Below are 21,756 nucleotides of genomic sequence, written 5' to 3'. Positions count from 1 at the left end.
CCTTGAAAGTGGAGTCGCAGGTAGATGGGATAGTGAAGGCGGCGTTTGGTATGCTTTCCTTTATTGGTCAGAGTATTGAGTACAGGGGTTGGGAGGTCATGTTGCGGCTGTACAGGACATCAGTTAGGCCACTTTGGAATATTGCGTGCAATTCTGGTCTCCTTCCTTTTGGAAAGATGTTGTGAAACTTGAAAGGGTTCAGAAAGGATTTACAAGAATGTTGCCAGGGTTGGAGGATTTGAGCTGTAGGGAGAGGCTGAACAGGCTGAGGCTGTTTTCCCTGGAGCCTCAGAGGCTGAGGGGTGCCCTTATAGAGGTTTACAAAATTATGAGGGGCATGGATAGGGTAAATAGAAAAAGCCTTTTCCCTGGGGTCGGGGAGTCCAGAACTGGAGGGCATAGATTAGGGTGAGAGGGGAAAAATATAAAAGAGACCTAAGGGGCAACTTTTTCACGCAGAAGGTGGTATGTGTATGGAATGACCTGCTGGAGGAAGTGATGGAGGCTGATACAATTGCAACTTTTAAGAGGCATTTAGATGGATAATTGAATAGGAAAGGTTTGGAGGGATATGGGCCAGGTGCTGGCAGGTGGGACTAGATTGGGTTGGGATATCTGCTCGGCATGGACGGGTTGGACTGAAGAGTGTACATCGCTATGACTCTATAATCACGGGATCTCTACTGTTTATACCTGACATATGCTTCTCTCTTTTTCTTGACCAAAACCTCAATTACTCTAGTCATCCAGCATTCCCAGCACCTACCAGCCTTTGCCCTTCACCCTTACAGGAACATACTGTCTCTGATTTATCATCTCATTTTTGAAAGCTGCTTATTTTCCAGCTATCCCTTTACTTGCAAACATCCACCCCCAATCAATTTTTGAAAATTCTTGCACTGTTAAAATTGGCCTTCCTCCAGTTTAGAACTTAAATTTTTAGATTCAGTCTATCCTTTTCCATCACTATTTTAATACTAATTAAATTATGGTCGCAGGCTCCACTGACACCTTAGTCACCTGTTTTGCTTTATTTCCCAAAAAAAAAGTTTTGCATTTTCTCTTGTAGGTACACCCACATACTGAATCGGAAAATTTTCTTGTCCACACTTAAATTCCTCTCCATCCAAGTCCTGAACACTATGGAAGGCCCAGTCTATGTTTGGAAAATTAGAATCCCCTACGACAACCACCCTATTATTCTTGCAGATAACAGATCTCCTTACAAATTTGTTTCTCAATATCCCACTGACTGGGGTGGGAGTGGGGGCTAATTGGTGGTGCCCACAGTGCAATCCTAATAAGGTGATAACCCCTTTTTTATTTCTCAGTTCAACCCAAATAACTTCTCTGAATGTTTTCCCAGGAATATCCTCCCAAAGTACAACCATACTGGTATCCCTAATCAAAAATGTCATTCCTTTTCCTCTCTTGCCCCCCACCCCCCCTTTCTATTATTATGGACCATGCCAGACCCCCTCAAAACATTTCAAGAAGGTAGCCCAGACCCTAAGTTTGTTAGTTGTTTTAAGCAGGAGTAAAGTGGATGTTCCAGGACATATGCAGCTGGTCACACCACTTAGTTTAAAACAAAACAGATTTATTTACAAGATTACTGAACGAAACACAAAAAAAAACAGAATACCAAATAACAACTTATCCAAAACCCAACCAATTATCCCAACTGAATGATGCTGTTCCAAATTCCTACAACAATCCCCATAAACACCCCTTGACAAAAAAGGTAAAATCAATCACAGGGTCTTACAGGAGAGAAGTCAGAGAGATGGCAGAATAGAACACCCTCTTCCAAATAGCTATTTATTGGACCAGCAGCCTCAAACTGACTGACTGCTTTTAGTAAACAACCAGACTGCTAAAACCAAACCAAAACAAACCAGACAAAAGCTAAGCTGGGAGAACTGACCACTCCCCTTTCATTGTACAAGTATTTCTTTTAAGCTTGAAAGCCTTTTGCCTGATGCAGTATCTGTTAGCTATAATGGGTGACACATTGGCTAAGTGGTTGCACTGCTGCCTTACAGTGCCAGGGACCCAGGTTCGATTCCAGCCTTGGACGACTGTCTGTGAGGAATTTGCACATTCTCCCCGTCTGCGTGGGTTTCCTCCGGGTGCTCCAGTTTCCTCCCACAGTCCAAAGATGCGTAGGTCAGGTGAATTGGTCATGCTAAATCGCCCATAGTGTTAGGGTTACTCTTTGGAAGGGTAGTGTGGACTTGTTGGGCCGAAGGGCCTGTTTCGCAACTGTAGGGAATCTAACAATCAAACTGGCCCTAAAACCACTCCAAGCCAGACTTTTTAGAATCTCTGCTCTCATGACCTCTCTGAGAAAAAAGCCAAGGTTGGCATAACCTTGTGAAAGGAGCAGCATCATCATACCTTCCCATAGCACCTGTACCCTGAAACATTAAACTGCCAGGTCTGTCCATCCCCGAACATATCTGTAATTGCTATGATATCCCAGTCCCATATTCCCAATCATGTTCTGAGTTGATTGGCCTCTTGCATTAAAATAAATGCAGTTTAATTTAACAGTCCTATCTTGTTCTCTACTCTGTTCCTGCCTGTCCTAACAGTTTGACTTGCTCCTTTTCTCAACTGTACCAGTCTCAGACTGATCTCTTTCCTCCCTGGATCCTACACCCCAACTTATTAGTTTAAATCCACCCAAGCAGTAATAGCAAATCTCCCCATCATTTTATTAGTCGCCTTCCAATTCAGGTGTAATCCATCCTTCTTGTGTGTAGGTTATTTTGACCCCGGAAGAAATTCCAATGATCCAAAAATGTGAACCCTTCTCCCCTGCACCAACTTCTAAGCACACATTCATCTGCTCTACCCTCCTATTCCTACCGTCATTAGCTTTGGCACCAGGAGTAATCCAGATATTACTACCCTCAAGGACCTCCTTTTAAAATTTCTGCCGTACTTCTATATTTTTTCCTCAGAACCTCATCCTTTTCTCTTCCCGTATCATTAGTTCCAATACGTACAACAACCTGCTGCTGGTTCCTCTTTGAAAATATTCTGCACCTTCTCTGAGATACCGTTGATCCTGGCACCAGAGAGGCAACACATCACTCTGATGTCTTGTTGTCGGCCACAGAAGCATCTGTCTGTGCCTCTGATCAGACAGTCCACAATCATAATTGAATGCTTGGAACCTGATGTACTCTTTGTTAGTTTAGAGCCAGTTTAGGTACCAGAATCCTGGCTGACCATGCTACATTCCCTTGAGAGTCCATCACCCTCTACATTTTCCACAACAGCAAATTTGTTTGAGATGGGGATAGCCACAGGATACCTCTGCATGTCCTGCCTCCCTCTCCTATAGGTAACCTATCTACCTGACTGTATCTGTGGTTTCTCATCCTTCCAATAACTGCCATCCACCACATCCCTAACTCATGTAAATTCTTCATTGCCTCTAACTGCCGTTCCAACCAATCCATGTGATCCGATAGGATTCACAACCAAACACATTTCCTGCAGACATAATCATCAGCAACAAGGAAACTCTCGCCAATCTCCCACATCCGACAGGAAGAGCACATCATCTACTAAAGGCCAACTTTGCACCTTAACAATCTGTAGACCCAGAAAATAGCACAGCCTTACTGTTCTAAAAAACACTGGTCCAAGCTAATTTAGTACCCATGTTTAGACAGATCTGAGCAAAACATATAATCAAAAAAGAACCCACTCTACTCACTATTGTAGATTTACAAAAGAAAATCATTAAGGTTACACTTAAAAACTATCCACTTACTTGCTCCCCTGCTGTGAGCTCTCCTACATAGAGTTCTCCAAGATCAGCTGTGAATTTCGCTGCTTGTTAATTTTTCTTAGACACACTCCGATATCCAGAGATTCTTGAAAATCAAACAGCAGAGGCAGTAGCTGTGCTGATTCACTGCTGGGTCAGACAGCAGTGTGTGTTTCTTTCTTGTTTGAATCATTTCCCATGTGGTCTCTGCCTTTGTCTCTCTTCCTCCTTTTTAAAGTGCTGTTGTTCCAAAGGACCAATTCAACTACTTCTGTGCCTGTTTTTTTTTTATTTTGTTATGTGATAGAGTTGATGATAATGATAGATTGGCAAGATGATAGTAGACTGAAGATAATCATAACTAAATGGGAGCATTTTGTTTTACACACAGAGTAATTTGCTGGAATAAAGAATTTTTTTGCCACAAACCATTAGTGAAGTAGAGTCAATAAATTCCCCAAAATGAAAATCAGGTCATTTCTTGATGATCAAGCAGTATCATTGAATTACAGTCTTGTGTAAAGAAAGCATTGCTGAGATGTGATAGACCAAATGGACTGTCTTATGCACTAAATATCCTGTGATTACCTAAGTATTTTAACTCTAGACAGCTGTAATGTAAGCTTCTAAAAATTGAATATCACAAGTAAGGTAGCTTACCAGAAAGGCAGGCTGTTGTGTCCATCCACTTCAGCAGTTGTCCTGTGCTCAGTTCTCCACGGTGGTTAGCATGACACGGCAGGATAAGCTGACTCATTTTCACTTCCGTTGGGTTTGTGTATACATCCCCATTTTCTAAAATGAAGAGTGGTTCTTCAAGTTTCTCCATTTCTTTCATTTCTGCCATCATTAAGAAAGAAATCCTAGGAAGGATACAAAATTTACATGATCAACCAAACTTCAAAAAAACAACCAATACTAGCAAAACATGGTAGTACTCAAGGATCCATTCCACAGTAGAACGCAAACACGAACTCCAAGTGACTACACAGTGCACCAATACTGGATAGTTCACATGCTCATCAAAAGATTAAATATTTGTATTTGTTAAATTGAGAAATGTGTGGACAGAGCAATAGTCCAAAATGTGCAACATCAGATTGAAATGACTGTCAGAAAAAAAGTTGAGATGAATCAAAAAAATGGGAATATCAGGTGCTTAAAAGCCTTTAGATTTTGGACGAAAATATATTACAGCAATGTAATAAATTCCACAGTCTTGGGAAAGAGTGAACTGGGGGAACACACTGTGCATACTGCTTTGATTTCAGCACTGAGGCCACATAGCACTCAGAGTTGTGTAATGCAGTTAAGTGAAAACAGTTCCAGACAAACAATGATCACATACCAGATGGCATTTTTTGACTAGGAATAGTTTTGACTTTCTTGCTAATTCAGCTATTCAGTTTGTTTGTTAACCATACAGTTTTTGAATAAATACCACAATAAGTTTCTATTAAAAGTACTCATCTGAAAATACATGGCTGTCACTGCAGCACTAGCAGGTTTGGAACTCCTGACCTAAATGACAGTGTGGACACACTTTCATCATTTGGATTCCAGCAGCTCAGTGTGAAAGCTAAGTAGCACTTTCTCAAGGGTATCAAGAGACATGCAATAAATCATCTTGTCAGTGATGTCTACATGATAAAAATGAATAATAACTCATCTTTATACAGTGTGCCTTTAGTCTGGTAAAACATATACTGGACCATTATCAAACTAAATTTGACGCTGTCCTGTTCCAGGAAATATAAGGGCTGATGACCCAAAGTTATTTAAGGGTAGGTTTTGGGGAGTATCTGAAAGGAACAAAGAAAGGTAAAGAAACTGAGGGTAGGCAATTACAGGATTTAGGGCCTTGGTAGATAAATGGATGGCCACAAATGGTAAGAGTGAAAGGCAAGGTTGACAGGAATAGGGAACCTTGGATGACAAGAGATATTAAGGCTTTGACTAGAAAAAAAGGGGGTATGGTTCAGGTACAGGCAGCCGGGATCAAAGGAATCCTTGCAGGTCTTTACTGAAGAAGGAAATCAGGAGGGTGAAAAGGGGGTACAGGATAGCCTTGGCTTGGAAGATTAGGGTGAATCCAAAGAGGTTTACTAAGTATATTAAGGGGAAAAGATCTAGAGAAAGAATAGGACCCCTCAAGGACCAAAGTGGACACGTCTGTGTAGAAACACAGGAGACGGACGAGGTACTCAATGAACACTTCTCCTCTGTGCTTACCATGGAGAAAGACATGATGACTTGGGGAAGTTAGTGGTGATATTTTGGGCACAGTGCATATCACAATAGAGGAGGTATTGGACGTATTAGAATGTACGAAGGTGGATAAATCTCCTGGTCCTAACCAGATATATCGAAGAACACTACAAGAAGCTAAAGAAGAAGGGCCCTGGCTGATATTTTGCATCATCGTTAGCCACGAGTGAGGTCCCGTAAGACTGGAGGGTAGCAAATATTGTGCCCTTATTCAAGGAGGGCTGCAAAGTAAATCCTGAGAACTGCAGACCAGTAAGTTAACATCTGTGGTAGGTAAATTACTTGAGAAGATTTTGAGAGAGGATATACATGCATTTTGAAAAACAGGGTTTGAATAGGATTAGTCAGCATGGTTTTGTGTGTGGGAGATCATACCTCACAAATTTGTTAGCGTTCTTTGATGAAGTGACCAGAAAGGTCAATGAGGGCAGGGCAGTAGACATAGTCAATGGATTTCAATAAGGCCTTTAATAAGGTTCCACATGGTAGACTTCTCTGGTAGGTTAGATTGCATGGAATCCAGGGGGAGCTGGCAAATTGTGAACACAATTGACTTGATGAAAGGAAGCAGAAGGTAATAGTGGAAGGATGCTTGGCAGACTGGAAGCCTGTGACTAATTGAGTACCTCAGGGGTTTGTGCTGGGCCCATTGCTGTTTGTTATCTATACCAATGATTTGGATGAGATTAGTAAGTGTGCAGATTACAAGAAAATAGGAGGTATCATGAACAGCAAAAAAGGTTATCAGAAATTGCAGCAGGATCTTGATCAGCTGGGGAAGTGGGCCAAGAAATGGTGAATGGAGTTTAATATACATAAATGTGGGGTCTTGCAATTTGGAAAGTCAAATCAAGGTAGGAGTTTCATGGTGAATTGTAGGGCCTTAAACAGTGCAGTGGAACAGATGGACCTTGGAGTTCAGGTGTATGGTTCTCTGAAAGCGGAGTCACAGGTAGAGCAGTGAAGGTGGCTTTTGGCACTCTGGCCTTCATCAGTCAGGGCACTGAGTATAGAAGTTGGGAATTTGTGTTGCAGTTGTACATGACATTGAGGCCGCACCTGGAGTACTGCGTTCAGTTTTGGTCACCTTGTTATAGAAAGGGTGTTATTAAACTAGAAAGAGTACAGTAGAAATTTACAAGGTTGTTGCCAGGACTCAATGATCTGAGTTATAGGGAGAAGTTGAAGAAGCTAAGACATTTTTCTTTAAATAGTAGGGAGGATCCAGGACTAGAGGGCATCTGTTTAAGGTCAAAGGGGAAAGAATAAAAGGGAACCTGAGGGGTAACTTTTTTTTACACAGAGGGTGGTAAACATATGGAACGAGCTGCCAGTGGAAGTGGTTAAGGCTGGTATATTAACAACATTTAAAAGACATTTCGACAAATACATGGATAGGAAAGGTTTAGATGCATATGGACCAAGTGGAGGGAAATGGGGGTTAGTGTTAATGGACATTTTGATCACAAGGACCAGTTTGGGCCAAAGGGCCTGTCTCTGTGCCATAGGACTCTATGACTCTATGTGATGCCATTAACAGTCAAGGGTATATGGTTAGATTCTGTCTTGTTGGATATATTAATTGCCTGGCACCTGTGTGGCTTGTGTAGTGCTATCCATTTATCAGCCCAAGCCAGAATGTTTCGCTGCATTGACTATTTCAGTGATTGAGGACTTGTAAATGGTATTGAACGCTGTGTGCAATTCTTAGGAAAATCCCTGAGTAATTTGTCATTTGATTTCCCTGTTTTCAGTGGACATAAAGGGCTCTTGTGGCAAATTGGTAATGATCATAGCTCTGAGCTGAAAAGTCTAAATTCAAGTCCCATCTGCCATAGAGGTGTGTCAACAATAAATATGAAAAGTTTGAATAAAAAACTTCTTAGTGGAACAAAAGCTGGAAAATTTCCTACATTGTCAGATGTGTTGAAGCTGTATTGGCTGACAGCATTGCAAGTTCAGAACCATAAGTCTTCAGTACTAAAGCTAAGATAAGATGAGGTAAGAGCCTTCACTGTATTCAGTGCTTTTGTTTGTTTCTTGCTGATGACACTGGACTGAACTGAATAGGATGAAGACTGCCATCCATGATGAGGAGGACCTTAAGAGACTGTAGAGGTGGATCACCCATTTCACATTTCTTGTTGAGCCTTGTCTTTTGCATGGAAATGTCGGTATACTCCATCACAGAGCAGGGTGATATCTGTGCAGCCTCCTCCATCAGTTAGCTGCTTGAAGGTCCACCACCATTCACAACTGCATGAGCAGAAATACAAGGCTGTGATCTGAAACACTGGTTGTGAGATTGTTTTGCTCAACCTGTGATATGCCTCTTTCACTGTTTAGCATGCATGTAGTCTTTTATTGTAGCTTCACCAGGTTAGCATCTCATTTTTTGGTACAATAACAGAAATTGTTGGAAAGGCTCAGCAGGTCTGGCAGCATCTGTGGACAGAAATCAGAGTTAATGTTTCAGGTCTTCAGTTCGGAGGATGGGGCACTGGACCTGAAATGTTAACTCTGATTTCTCTCCACAGATGCTGCCAGATCTGCTGAGCTTTTCCAGCAACTTCTGTTTTTGTTTCTGATTTCCAACATCTGCAGTTCTTTTTGTTTACATTTTTAGGTATGTCTGGTGCTCCTGTGACATGCTCTCCAGTCTCCTTATTTAGATAGCAAGTTAGGACATGAGCAGGAGAGTTTTGGATGGGCTCAAGTGCACAGGAAGTGCTAGCTGTGGTTCAACCAAATGTGAATTGCAATAGTAAAGTTAAAAGGATTACAAAGCATAAAAGAAACAGCAAAGGAGCTAAGGCAGAGGCAGAGAGAAGGTTCAGAGAAGATTTGTTAAAATGTTGTAAATTACGTGGAGTCTCAAGAAAGAGAGAGACACACTTTTCCCTTTGGCAGGGGCCAAAAACCGGGGAATCTTGATTTAATGAGATTGGCTAAACACCAACAGTGACATAAGAAATCTTATTTTTAAAAAACATCGATCAGGATCAGATTTCTTTCTTCCAATCTGCACGGATCCAAATCGGAATATAGAATATTCTAGTTGAGGGGATACTAAAGGCAGATTCACTTGTAGCTTTCAAAAGAGAAATAGAAAAGTGCCTGAAAGTGAAAAATTTGCAGGTCTCTGTGGAAAAGGCCGGAGAGTGAGGCTTGCTTCATTGCTCCTACAGCAAGCCACCACTGACCCAAAGGCCAAAATGGCCTCCTTCTGTGCTGTTGCCAATCTATGACTCTACATTCAAGAAATAGTGAAGTAACAAATAAAAGAAACACGAGTTTGCAGTTAAACTGATGATGGGTTGGAGGGCAGCGGTGTTGTGGTTGCCCTCGAGGAAATTTAATCTGGCTGATTTAAGGAAGGAAGGGAGGGAAACAGAACAGGTAGCAGATTGGGTGCTCTTAATCTTGATGACTATCAAGTCCATGAGCTTCTTGCACATTTTGATGTGAGGGAATAGTGGAGACAGGAGAGATTAATTTCATTCAGGAACATGGAATAAATAGAAAGCGACACATGAAATAGCACAAACACGGACTTCTGCACTATTTTTATATATTCTTCAGAAGGTATTTTTACTATGGACTAGATAAAAGGAAAAAAGGCACCAAATACAAATATTGAATTTATAGTTGAGATCTGCATTACTTATTATTAACCTTCAAACTTACAAAGGTTTATTGCTGTTTAACTTATTTCAGCAAGGCATGCTGCCAAGGTTCCTCAGATTTCGACCACACAAAGCGAACAATGAACAAAGGCTTTACTTTTTTTTATCTTATACAATACAAATTACCTTTGCTAGCAGTCTGTATCTTGTGGCTATGACACAGTATGTGCTAACTCCATATCATTGATTACTGAGTGAATGGAGGTTAATCTAATTCTTGTGAATGAAACCAAAACCACTCAGCTCTGATTGAAAAACCCATGAACTTTTAAACCATAGAACTACTGAAAGTGAACTACCATAGCAACAAGAAATCCTAACTATAGAAAACAGTGATCAGTGCATAATTTGGGCAGACACTGAAGCATTCTGCTCTCAAATCTACAGATATTGACAGAATTGTAATTAAGCAAAAAGCATATTTCAATATGATACTTTTTCCTTCCAATCTGCACCTTCAGACAAAAGTGCAATTAACTGAGTGTTATGATCTCTTAATATTCAGCCCAGAAATAAAGTCCCTCCAGATGAGTTAGTGGTTCAATTAGATAGCTGTTATGGTGGTCATTACATTTTGGTTATGCTTAATCCAGAAGCATGTTTGGAAAAGCTAGTGATGCAGAAAATAAATCAAAGAAAATAGATGCCACCTCTGCAACCCCTACCCCACCCCCATATATTTCTCCTCTCACAAATATGCATTTTCTCCTTGTTTCTATCACTGATACCAGCAACCATTGTGTTCGAGTGTCCTAGAGATGTACAGCATAGATACAGACTCTTTGTTCCAACTTGTCCATGCTGACCAGATATCCTAAATTAATCTAGTCCCATTTGCTAGCACTTGGCCATATCCCTCTAAACCCTTCTTATTCATATACCCATGCAGATGTCTTTTAAATGTTGTAATTGTACCAATCTCCTCCTCTTCCTCTGGCAGCTCATTCCATACACGCACCATCTTTGCGTGAAAAAGTTGCCCCGGAGGTTCCTTCTATATCTTTCCCTTCTCACTCTAAATCTATGCCCTCTAGTTCTCGACTCCCCCACCCCAGAGAAAAAAAAATCTTGTCTATTTACCCTATTCATGTCCGAATTGATTTTATAAACCTCCATAAAGTCACCCCTCAGCCTCTGATGCTCCAGGGAAAATAGCCCCAACCTATTCAAGCCTCTTGCTGTAGCTCCAATCCTCCAACCCTGGCAACATTATTGTAAATCTTTTCTGAACCCTTTCAAGTTTCACAACTTCCTTCTTATAGGAGGAAGACTAGAATTGCATACAATATTCCAAAAGTGGCCTAACCAATGTCCTGTACAACCGCAGTATGGGATGGGCAGAATTGGTGGAAAGAGAGTATGGAAAGCTAGAAAGAGAAGTTAACTTGGCATTTCTTTTCATGTCACGATCAATTGTGCATGAATGTCCTCTGATTTTTAAAAATTAAATCTTAATCTTTTTCTCATAACTAACACTGGTAAAGACTGTTATGCACATTCACAAATACTCTGCTTCCAGAAAGAAGCCAGTGTCAAATGATGGACATTACGGTGTCTCAAATTCATACTCCAGACAAGTGTGGCTCCTCAGCGGAAATACATGGCCTGTGAATTCACCCTTATATCTTCTAACTGGTCTTATACAATCAGAATCACAGTTGTTTCAGTTACTAATAAGAAAACATCTTCTGAGGGGCAGTACCAATCCTACATCTCCTGAACTCAGCACTAAATAAAGCTGAGCAAGCAAGCAAAATTTAGTTTCCACATGGGATTCAGGCAATCCAAAGCAACAACTCCCACGTCTTTTATTTGCACAGAGTTTGGCTTGATACAGGGTTTATCTACAGCTTTTTTTGGGATGGCATTTCTGCCCACTGCTCTTCAGTTTCTGCAGTCAAAGGGAATTGCAGAAAACAACAATTGAAGAGGTTTAATCAGAACCAATTTATAATTTGATAGCAAGACAGGCACAAGGAAAGAGATGTTGGTGGCGTAGTGATAACGTCAGTAGAAGAGTAATCCACAGGCCCAGATTAATGCTCTGGGAGCATGGGTTCAAATCTCACCACAGAAAATATTGGAATTTAAATTCCGTTCACAGAACTGGCATAGGAATCTGTTAATGATGCCATGAAACTATCAATTGTCGTAAAAGATTTCCTTAATGTCTCTGAAGGAAAGAAATCTGCCATTCCACTGGTCTAGCCTGTGTGTGACTACAGATATACAGCAATGCACTTCAATCTTAAGTGCCCCTAAAGTGGCCTCGCAAGCCATTCAGTTCAAGAAGTTAGTGTTGTGCAAAAAACACTGGCTGAGGACAAAAGCTAACCAGAGTTCACCAGATAAACTGTCTAGATCAAAAAGTAGACAACATTGAGTGAGGACACTTTACATTATTGTCCTAGTTTCAGAGGTAGATATAAAGGCAGCAGAAATTGAAACTGATCTTGTTGATTAACCATTGGTGAAACTAGCAGAGAGATGCAGCCAAAGAACATATGAGTTGTGACAACAAATCTCCTCTGGCTTACCTGTAACAAGGAAATATGGAAATGCTGTGGGTGTCAAATAAAAAGGCTAAATTCAAGATGATTGGAATAAAAAGTGTATTTTTTACTGTTTAAGTTTAAAGAACTTTGATCAATCAATGCTGGAGCACTGTGTTTACTTTTGGGCCACAGTCCTCAAGTAGACAGTTACAGCACTGATTTGTCAATACAATGTTATACCAAGGCTTACAGGGTAACATAATGAAAAAGACTGTTTTACTTCCTTGAGATTAAAAGTTTGGGGAAAATCACTTAAGTTTTTTTTCCACACAAAGCATTACAAAAGTTAGAAATTCCATTTGCCTTTAGACTGAGCATTTGGGTCAACTGAAATTTTCAAGACTGTGATTGACAATGTTTTTATTAGTTAAGGGTGCTAAGGGAGATGAATCAAATCGAGGTATACATCAGCCATGGTATAGTTGAATGGCAGGCTAGGCTCAACGACTAAGAAAAAGAAGCCACTTCTTTTTCTATCATCCTCTGTTCATGACAGTGAAGCAAATGCTCAAGCCAAGAATTTAACATGGGAGATTAGCTCAAGATAGCAATGAAAAGGGAGTCAAACAGACAAAATTACTGAAAATGTGAACAAAAAAAAATGAACCATCGTGGGAAAAAAACTCACACAAAGATTGAATTTGACCATGAAAACCTTTAGCTGCAGAAAACAGCAAAAAGGGAAGAGTGAATGCACAGCTATCATGAAACTAGTTCTGGATATATCTGATGTAAAGATCAATGGAACCACTGGGGATAAGGTCAGAAATATACAACTGTTTAAGACATTAATAGAGTCATAAAGATGTATAGCATGGATACAGATCCTTCGGCCCAACTTGTTCATGCCTACCGAATATCCTAAGTTAATCTAGTCCCATTTGCTAGCATTGATCCATATCATCTAAACTGTTCCTATTCATGTAACCATCCAATTGCCTTTTAAATGTTGTAATTGTACCAGCCTCCACTACTTCATCTCGCAATTCATTCCATTCAAGTACTGCCGGCTGCATGAAAAAGTTGCCCCTCAGGTCCCTTTTAAATCTTTCCCCTCTCACCCTAAATCTATGCCTTCTAGTTTCAGACATCCCCCCCACCCCAGGGAAAAGATCTTATCTATTTACCTTATCCATGCCATTCATGATTTTATAAATCTCCATAACGTTACCCCTCAGCTTCTGACGCTCCAGAGAAAACAGCCCCAGCCTATTCAGCCCCTCCCTACAGCTTAAACCCTCCAACCCTGGCAACATCCTTGTCAATCTTTTCTGAACCCTTTCAAATTTCACAACATTTCTCCTGTGTTCACAAAGCAAACCAGACAGAAAACCTGAGGTGAATGCAGTGTTGCTGTTTAAATAGGAAGATACAGGCAACATGAAAATGTTGAAATTGCCAGTCACATCTCCGTAGAAATTACTTCAGCTTTGTAAATTAGCAGTAATAATGTCAACATACAAACATGAGAACAGGAAGCGATATAAGCATTGTAAAGGTATAATCCTGTATTCTGAGTGGTCTAGAAGGTGGTCCGTTGCTAATAATCAGGACAGATGAGTCATTTTGGACAAATTGCTATACGACCTAAAGAAGTTATGATCTGGTAAGAATGTCTGAGAATGAGTGCATATCAGAGATGGGAGGAGTGGTGAGGGGAAAGAGATGCACTATTCAGATTTGAACGTTTATATACTGTTTTCGCAACTTGTCAACTACATGTGAAATGGCCATTTAGAAAGGGCTACTCCAGAATAGTGCACCAAAAACATCAGCATCTTCAGGAGGGCAGGAATTCATTGCGAAAATTTCATCATACCTGGATATGACAAAGACCCCTGATGACAAAGTGTACAAATGTTTCGAATGCCTCCAACACAATAATAAAGCTGCTCCAGTTAGTAGAAAATTTCTGAAAGCTCAACTTTCAATGAGGCAAACATAATTTCATATCAGTTAAATGACAATTCGCAGATGTGTGCCTTACACTTGACACTTTTAGTTGTTGAGTTGGGCACAACCTTCATGGTTCCAGCTTATGAGGCTATGTTAGGAAATCTCCATCAGAAATAGTTCTTTATTTTTCCTCTGCATTCAGTTCAACATCAGTACAGTAATAAGTATATTACTCAAGACACAAGGAGCAAACAGTCAGCAAACGTAACTTTCTACTGATGCAATTCTCTTTCAAAAACTGTCAATTTTATAGATTAACATTTTGCAATATTGCATCACCTCCTTAACATCTCTGAGCACACCAGCCTGGGCTTTCAAACTGGGTGTAAATTGGGCAGAGCTCATTTTACTGGAGTGCTACCTGTTGTTTTGTATCACATGCATTCACAGCTCTGGCAATAATGTGATGGAAGCCTTACATAGGCATTCACTGATTTCAATGACTCTATGATTATGACTCAGGAAAGGGGACATTCTGCACATTTATTTCCCAAACTTCTGTCACAGCCATCATTTCCACCCTTAATTGTTTCCATAGGGTTGGGAATCCAGAGTTATTAGACTGTAATAACTATGTCGCTATTCCTGACTAGTTTGTCAACACTGAAGTAAATGTGGCCTTTCAGTGTGAATTTATTCCACTCTTTTCCTTCCAGCACCAACAGCTGGCAGTGGATTATTCAACTGAAATCACTTATTTAATGGATTTGAGAAAGGACCAATGAAGAGCTGCCAGACAGTTTGGACTACACTATATAAGAGAGATGTTCTGTGACCTCCTGCTTGTACCTGCACACCCACAACTGCTAATAAAGTGAACATACCAAACTTTGACTGATAAAATCGCACAGGTAGAAACTGCTATTCACAAAGAAAGCTGAAACAGCAAATCTATTGTGAAATGTATATGTCTCAGCTTCACCAAATCCCAACCTGTCCTGACTTTGGTGATATTACATGCAAGATGGTATGCCAGGGGAGTCAACACTCAAAGTCTGATTGGTTGTACCTACCAAGAGCTAGAAGGCATATCTACATTATTCCAACTACACAAATGAATGCCATGAAGAGCGACCGATACAGTGTTTGATTCCTAAACACAATGCTATACCCTTGTTGCTGGATTATTTGCAGCTGATGTGCCATATAGACTGATGCTGTCCATAGGTGCATCAAATCAGTTGCAGTCTTGAATCAATATTTTTCATCTTACAGACATGTTTACAATGCTGACCAATGAAGGTGATGGCAAATAAAGGCAAATAAACTGCATGTAAATGCAGCATTACCTCTGCTTTATAATCAAAACAGGCTATTGAAAAAAACGTCATTAATCTTAAGAGTCGAGTTTGAACCTTGGCTTCCTCCATCTTTGTCTGTTTTCTCTAGCAAAGACTGTTCCTGGAATGCCTCAGGACCTCATTCCAAGCCATCAGTACTCTTTCGGTCACTAAATTTAGTTCTACTAAATTCCACCCACCTGCACCTTCATAACAATGTCCAAATATACATTGTTATGAAGGTGCAGGTGGGTACTATACCTTTAAGAGAAACTGGAAGCTGGCATGGACTTAGAGAGGCACAGAGTGTGCTAAAAGAGTTTAAAATGTAACATTTGACTGTGAAACAAATAGTGCAGCTGAGTTGCCATGGTACACAACAAATTTGAATTTGGCCAGTTTAAATTATGCCCCAAGATACCAAAATCCAATTGAATTTGAATTAAATGTTTTGATGACATCAAGCTAGTGAAATGATCCGATATTTTGGGATATAAAACTGGACATTATGAACAGTTAGGGGGAGAACTGCCAAGAAAACCAACAAGTATAGACTGCTAACCAAATAGTTCTCTGAAAGCTACCTGTCCATAAGAAAAGTTGTGCAGCAAAAGACCGAAGAAGAGATAACTGAGGAAAACCCAGAGAAACATCTACAGAGTAAAATCTACAAAAGGAGAATTGACAAAGCTGGCTGGTTTTGAAATGTTATCTTTTTCTTTGTAAATTTTAATTGAGATTTTTTAAAAAATCAGACCAATATTGTCGAGTGGGAGGTAAAACAATAGTTTAAGAGAAATGAGTTGTAAATAGTTGTTGGTTTTAATATTCTCTGTTGGACTTAAAGAATAAAATTGTTAATTTTACTTTAAATAGTGACCTCTCGAAATTTAATAGATTACAGTGCAAGGTGAGCCTCTGTCAGAGTCAGGTTTAAATTAGCAGAGAGGTTTACCCCATGTCCGAACAACACTTGAAACACTCTTTTGAACAAATCTCAAAACTGCATGCAAACCACACATTTCCATTTGAACATGTCTAAAATTCACTTCTAAATATTCAGATTGAAACAGTATCTATATTGAAAAATCCAAAGTTATTAATGCATCATTTTTCACCTAATGAATCTCAGAGAAGGCATTGCAGCTTAACTCAATATTATTCCTATCTAGTGTCTTACCAACAGGCATCCATGGGTAGCATTCATAAGTGAGAACTGTAGCTTGCAAACTGCAGTCTTGTCCAAGAACCCAAGCCTCCACAAAATACAGGTCAAAATCGTTCTCTCATAATTCAGTTGTGTACCAACTGGCACATTTACCAGTGAAAAAACAGAATATGAACAGAGCAATTATAAAGCCTTTAAATGTGACTATTTAAACCGGTTTTGGTGTCTACTAATAAATCTGCATTTACTTAAAAACTCATATGATTGAAGGCAAATGAAAGACTCATTGTTTGGTTAATCTTCATCATCTGCTATATTGTCTGCCAAAACATTTTTTCTTACAAGTTCAATTCTAAGCTATTACTTAAACGGGTAATTGGAAAGTAGAACAGAAAAATAATATGCCACACTTAGCCAAAGATCTTTGCTGAATCATGTTGAGTTCACTTCAGCTTGGACAGCCTTATCCTATTGGGAGCAGAATGGTGGCTCAATGGTTACCACAGCTGCCTCACAGTGCCAGGGACTTAGGTTCAAAGAACAAAGAAAATTTACAGCCCAGGAACAGGCCCTTCGGCCCTCCAAGCCTGTGCCGATCCAAATGTACTGTCTAAACCTATCGGTCAATTCCTAAGTATCTCGATCCTTATGCTCCCTAACTACTCATACATCTGTCCAGATGCACCTTAAATGAATCTACCATGCCTGCCTCTACCATCTCTGCTGGAAATGCCTTCCGGACGCCCACCACCCTCTGTCTGAAGTACTTGCCATGTGTATCCCCCTTAAACTTTCCACCTCTCACCTTGACAGTATGACCTCTCGTTATGGAATCCATCACCCTGGGAAAAAGCTTGTCTCTATCCACTCTGTCAATAACCTTCATGATTTTGTAAACCTCAATCAGGTCCCCCCTCAATCTCCTTTTTTCTAATGAAAACAAACCTAACCTACTCAACCTCTCTTCATAGCAAGCACCTTCCATACCAGGCCACATCCTCATAAACCTTCTCTGCACCCTCTCCAAAGCATCCACATCTTTTTGGTAATGTGGCGACCAGAACTGTACACATAATTCCAAATGCGGTCGAATGAATGCCCTGTACAATTTTAACATGACTTGCCAGCTCTTATACTCAATACCCCGTCCAATGAAGGCAAGCATGCTATATGCCTCTTGACCATTCTATCCACCTGTGCAGCAACCTTCAGGATACAATGGACCTGCACTCCCAGGTCTCTCTGCCCATTAACTTTTCCCAAGACTGTTCCGTTCATTGTATAATTTGCTCTAGAATTAGTCTTGCATAAATGCATCACCTTACATTTGTCTGGATTGAAATCCATCTGCCACTTCTTCGCCCAACTCCCCAGTCAATTTATATCTTCCTGTATTCTTTGACAGCCCCTTCTGCTTTCTGCTACTCCACCAACTTTGTGTTATCTGCAAACTTGCTGATCTTACCAAAAGTGCCCTCTTCCAGATCATTTATGTATACTACAAACAACAGTGGCCCCAACACTGACCCCTGTGGAACACCACTGGTCACCTTTCTCCATTTCGAGAAACTCCCTTCAACTACTACTCTCTGTCTCCTGTTGCTCAAACAGTTCTTTATCCACCTAGCTAGAACACCCTGCACACCATGTGTCTTCACTTTCTCCATTAGTCGACCATGGGGAACCTAACCAAATGCCTTACTAAAGTCCATGTATATGACATCAACAGCCCTTCCTTTTCTATCAACTTGGTCACTTCCTCGAAGAACTGTATTAAGTTGGTAAGGCACGATCTCCCCCGCACAAAACCATGTTGTCTATCACTGATAAGCCCATTATTTTCCAAATATAAATAGATCCTATCCCTCAGTACCTTCTCCAGCAACTTTCCCACCACCAACGTCAGGCTCACTGGTCTGTAGTCACCCGGAATATCCCTACTATCCTTCTTATGCAGGGGGAGAACATGAGTAACCTTCCAGTCCTCCAGCACCTCACCTGTGTTTAACGATGCCACAAAGATATCTGTCAGGGCCCCAGCTATTACCTCTCTCGTCTCCCTCAGCAACCTGGGATAGATCCCATCTGGTCCTAGGGATTTGTCCACCTGAATAACTTCCAGCCTACCCAACACATCTTCCCTACTTATGTCAACGTGATCCAGACTAATCAAACTTCTATCGCTAATCTCAACATTCATCATGTTCCTCTCCTCAGTGAACACTGATGCAAAGTAATGTCACCCATTCTCTTAGGTTCGGCACACAGCCTTCCTTCATTATCCTTTAGCGGGCCAGTTCTTTCTCTAGTTACCCGCTTGCTTCTTATATAAGAATAAAATGCTTTGGGACTCTCCTTCATTCTGCTCACTAAAGCTATTTCATGACTCCTTTTAGCCCGCTTGATTCCTAGTTTTAGACTTGTCCTACTCTACCGATATTCCTCTAGGGACCGTTCTGTTCTTAGCTGCCTAGACCTTATGTACGCTTCCCTTTTTCTCTTGGCTAGTCATACAATTTCTCCTGTCATCCACGGTTCACGAATCTTGCCCTTCCTATCCTTTGCCTTCAACGGGACATGCCTATCCTGCACTACCTTTGAAAGCGTCCCACATCTCAAATGTGGACTTCCCTTCAAATAGCTGTGTCCAATCCACATTTCCGAGCTCCTGCCTAATTTTGATATAATCGGCCTTGGTCCAGTTTAGTACTCTTCCCTTAGGACAACTCTCATTTTTATGAGTATTCTAAAACTTACAGAATTGTGGTCACTGTTCCCAAAGAAATCCCCACCACAACTTCTACCACCTGTCCTGGCTCGTTCCCCGGTACCAGGTCCACTTCCCTCGTCGGACTATTGACATACTGCTCAAGAAAACTCTCCTGGACGCTTCTTACAAAGTCTACCCCACCCAGACCTCTGATGCTAAGGGTATTCCAGTCAACGTTGGGAAAATTAAAATCCCCCATCACCATTACCCTATTGCCTCTACATCTTTCCATAATCTGTTTACTTACTGTTGGGAGGCCTGTAATACAGCCCCAACAATGTAACTGCAACCTTCTTATTTCTCAGCTCCACCCATAATGCCTCACTACCGAAGATCTCCATAGTGTCCTCCTTTAGCACAGCCGTAATATCATCCCTGACTAGCAATGCAGCTCCACCCCCACCCCCCCTCCCTTTCACTTCCCTCCCTGTCCAGTCTGCAGCATCTATATCCTGGAACACTTAGTTGCCAATCATCATGCCCTTCCTTCAACCAAGTCTCTGTGATTGCAATAACGTCATACTCCCAGACACATATCCAAGCCCTAAGTTCATTTGCCTTACACACTGTACTCCTTGCATTAAATTAGATGCATTTCAGGCCACCGGTTCTTTTGCGTTTATCCGCTCTCTGCCTACTCTTGCCTTTATTAATGCTATCTTCATGATTCTTACAGTCTCCAGTTTCCACCTCGCTGCCTATTGTTTTCTCTTCTGGTTCCCAGCCCCCTGCCACATTAGTTTAAAACCTCCCCAACAGCAGTAGCAAAAACTCCCCCAAGGACATTGGTTCCAGTCTGGTTCAGATGTCGACCATCCATTTTGTAATAGTCCCACCTTCTCCAGAACCGGTCCCAATGTCCAGCAAACCCCTCCCTCCTACACCATCCCTCAAGCCACGTGTTCATGTTGCCTATTTTTTCATTTCTATGCTGGCTAGCACATGGCACTAGTAGTAATCCCAAGATCACTACCTTTGAGGTCCTCCTCTTTAACTTCCCTCCTAGCTCCTGAATTCTTCTTTCAGGACCTCATCTCGTTTTGTACGAGATGTCTATATGCCCCAAGACAACTGGCTGTTCACCCTCCCCTTTTAGAATGCTCTGCAGCCGATCGGTGACATCCCTGACATAAGAACCTGGGAGGCAACATACCACCCGGGAGTCCCATTTTTGGCCACAGAACCGCCTATCTACTCCCCTCACAATAGAATCCCCTATGACTATGGCCCTACGAGTCTTCTTCCTGCCCTTCTGAACAGCAGTGCCCACTACGATGCCATGATCTTAACAACTGCTGCCCTCTCATGGTGAGCCATCTCCCCCAACAGTACCCAAAACGGTATACCTGATTTGGAGGGAAATGATCGCAGGGGACACCTGCACTGCCTTCCTACTCTTTTTCTGTCTTTTGGTCATCCATTCACTTGTTTCCCTCATCAATTCCAACTTGCAGTGTGACCAGTTCACTAAACGTGCTATCCACGACCTCCTCAGCATCGCGGATGCTCCACAGTGAGTCCAACCACAGCTCCAGAGCCGTCATGCGGTCAAACAAGAGCTGCAGCTGGACACAATTTTTGCAAGTGTAAGAGTCAGGAACTTCAGACACATTCTTAAGCTCCCACATCAAGCAAGAGGCACATGTCACGGGTCTGTGGTCCCCTGCCATCGTAAACTTAGCTTTATATGAACTAACTAAAATCAAACAATGCAATTAAATATATGAAAACTAACGATAAGAAATAAAAGCCTTACCTTACAGAGATTTTTTCTTCCGGTTAGAGAAGGGGAGCAGGAGGGAGATACTACACGTGTAGTATCTTGGGTTTAGCCACTGCCCAAATATAAATTAAGCCCTTACCTTCCCGTCAGCCCTCACTTCACCTCACCTTCTCTCCTTGCCGCTCTGTCAAAAATGGAGGCCCGACTCCCGAGGTTAGTCCCTTTTTAAGCGGGAAAACTTACCCTTCCTGGCAGCCTCGGCCAACTACCTATGTGGCGTTTGCATTCTCCCTGTGTCTGCGTGGGTTTTCTCCTGGCACTCTGGTTCCCTCCCACAGTCCAAGGATGTGCAGGCTACGTGGGTTGGCTGTGCTAAATTGCCCATAGTGTCCGGGGTGTGCAGGCCAGGCTAGACAGGAAACTCAGAATTATAGGGATAGGGTAGTACGCTCAGTCTGGCTGGGAAGCTCTTTAATGGGCCAAATGGCCTGCTTCCACAATGTAGGGATTCTATGATTCTACTTATATCAGACCAAAGTAACATGAGGGGATGTATTAAACTG

General features: G+C 41.3%; 1 protein-coding gene across 4 annotated transcripts in view; it reads right to left on the bottom strand.

Annotated features, from left to right (window-relative positions):
* Positions 1-21,756, bottom strand: part of acot11a (acyl-CoA thioesterase 11a) — an 87,660-nt gene that overhangs the window by 61,166 nt on the left and 4,738 nt on the right. For 3 of the 4 annotated variants that reach the window (XM_043699647.1, XM_043699648.1, XM_043699650.1), the window contains one exon: positions 4,448-4,650. In XM_043699647.1, coding sequence (XP_043555582.1) covers positions 4,448-4,650 — 203 coding nt within the window. Of the gene's footprint in view, positions 1-4,447; positions 4,651-16,712; positions 16,779-21,756 lie in introns of those variants that run through there. The other variant, XM_043699649.1, reaches the window with a different exon arrangement.

This window comes from Chiloscyllium plagiosum, chromosome 11 (genome assembly GCF_004010195.1).
Source record: "Chiloscyllium plagiosum isolate BGI_BamShark_2017 chromosome 11, ASM401019v2, whole genome shotgun sequence".
NCBI lineage: Eukaryota > Metazoa > Chordata > Chondrichthyes > Orectolobiformes > Hemiscylliidae > Chiloscyllium > Chiloscyllium plagiosum.
Note: the sequence above shows the minus strand (reverse complement) of the source record. Positions and strands in the feature narration are given on the sequence as shown.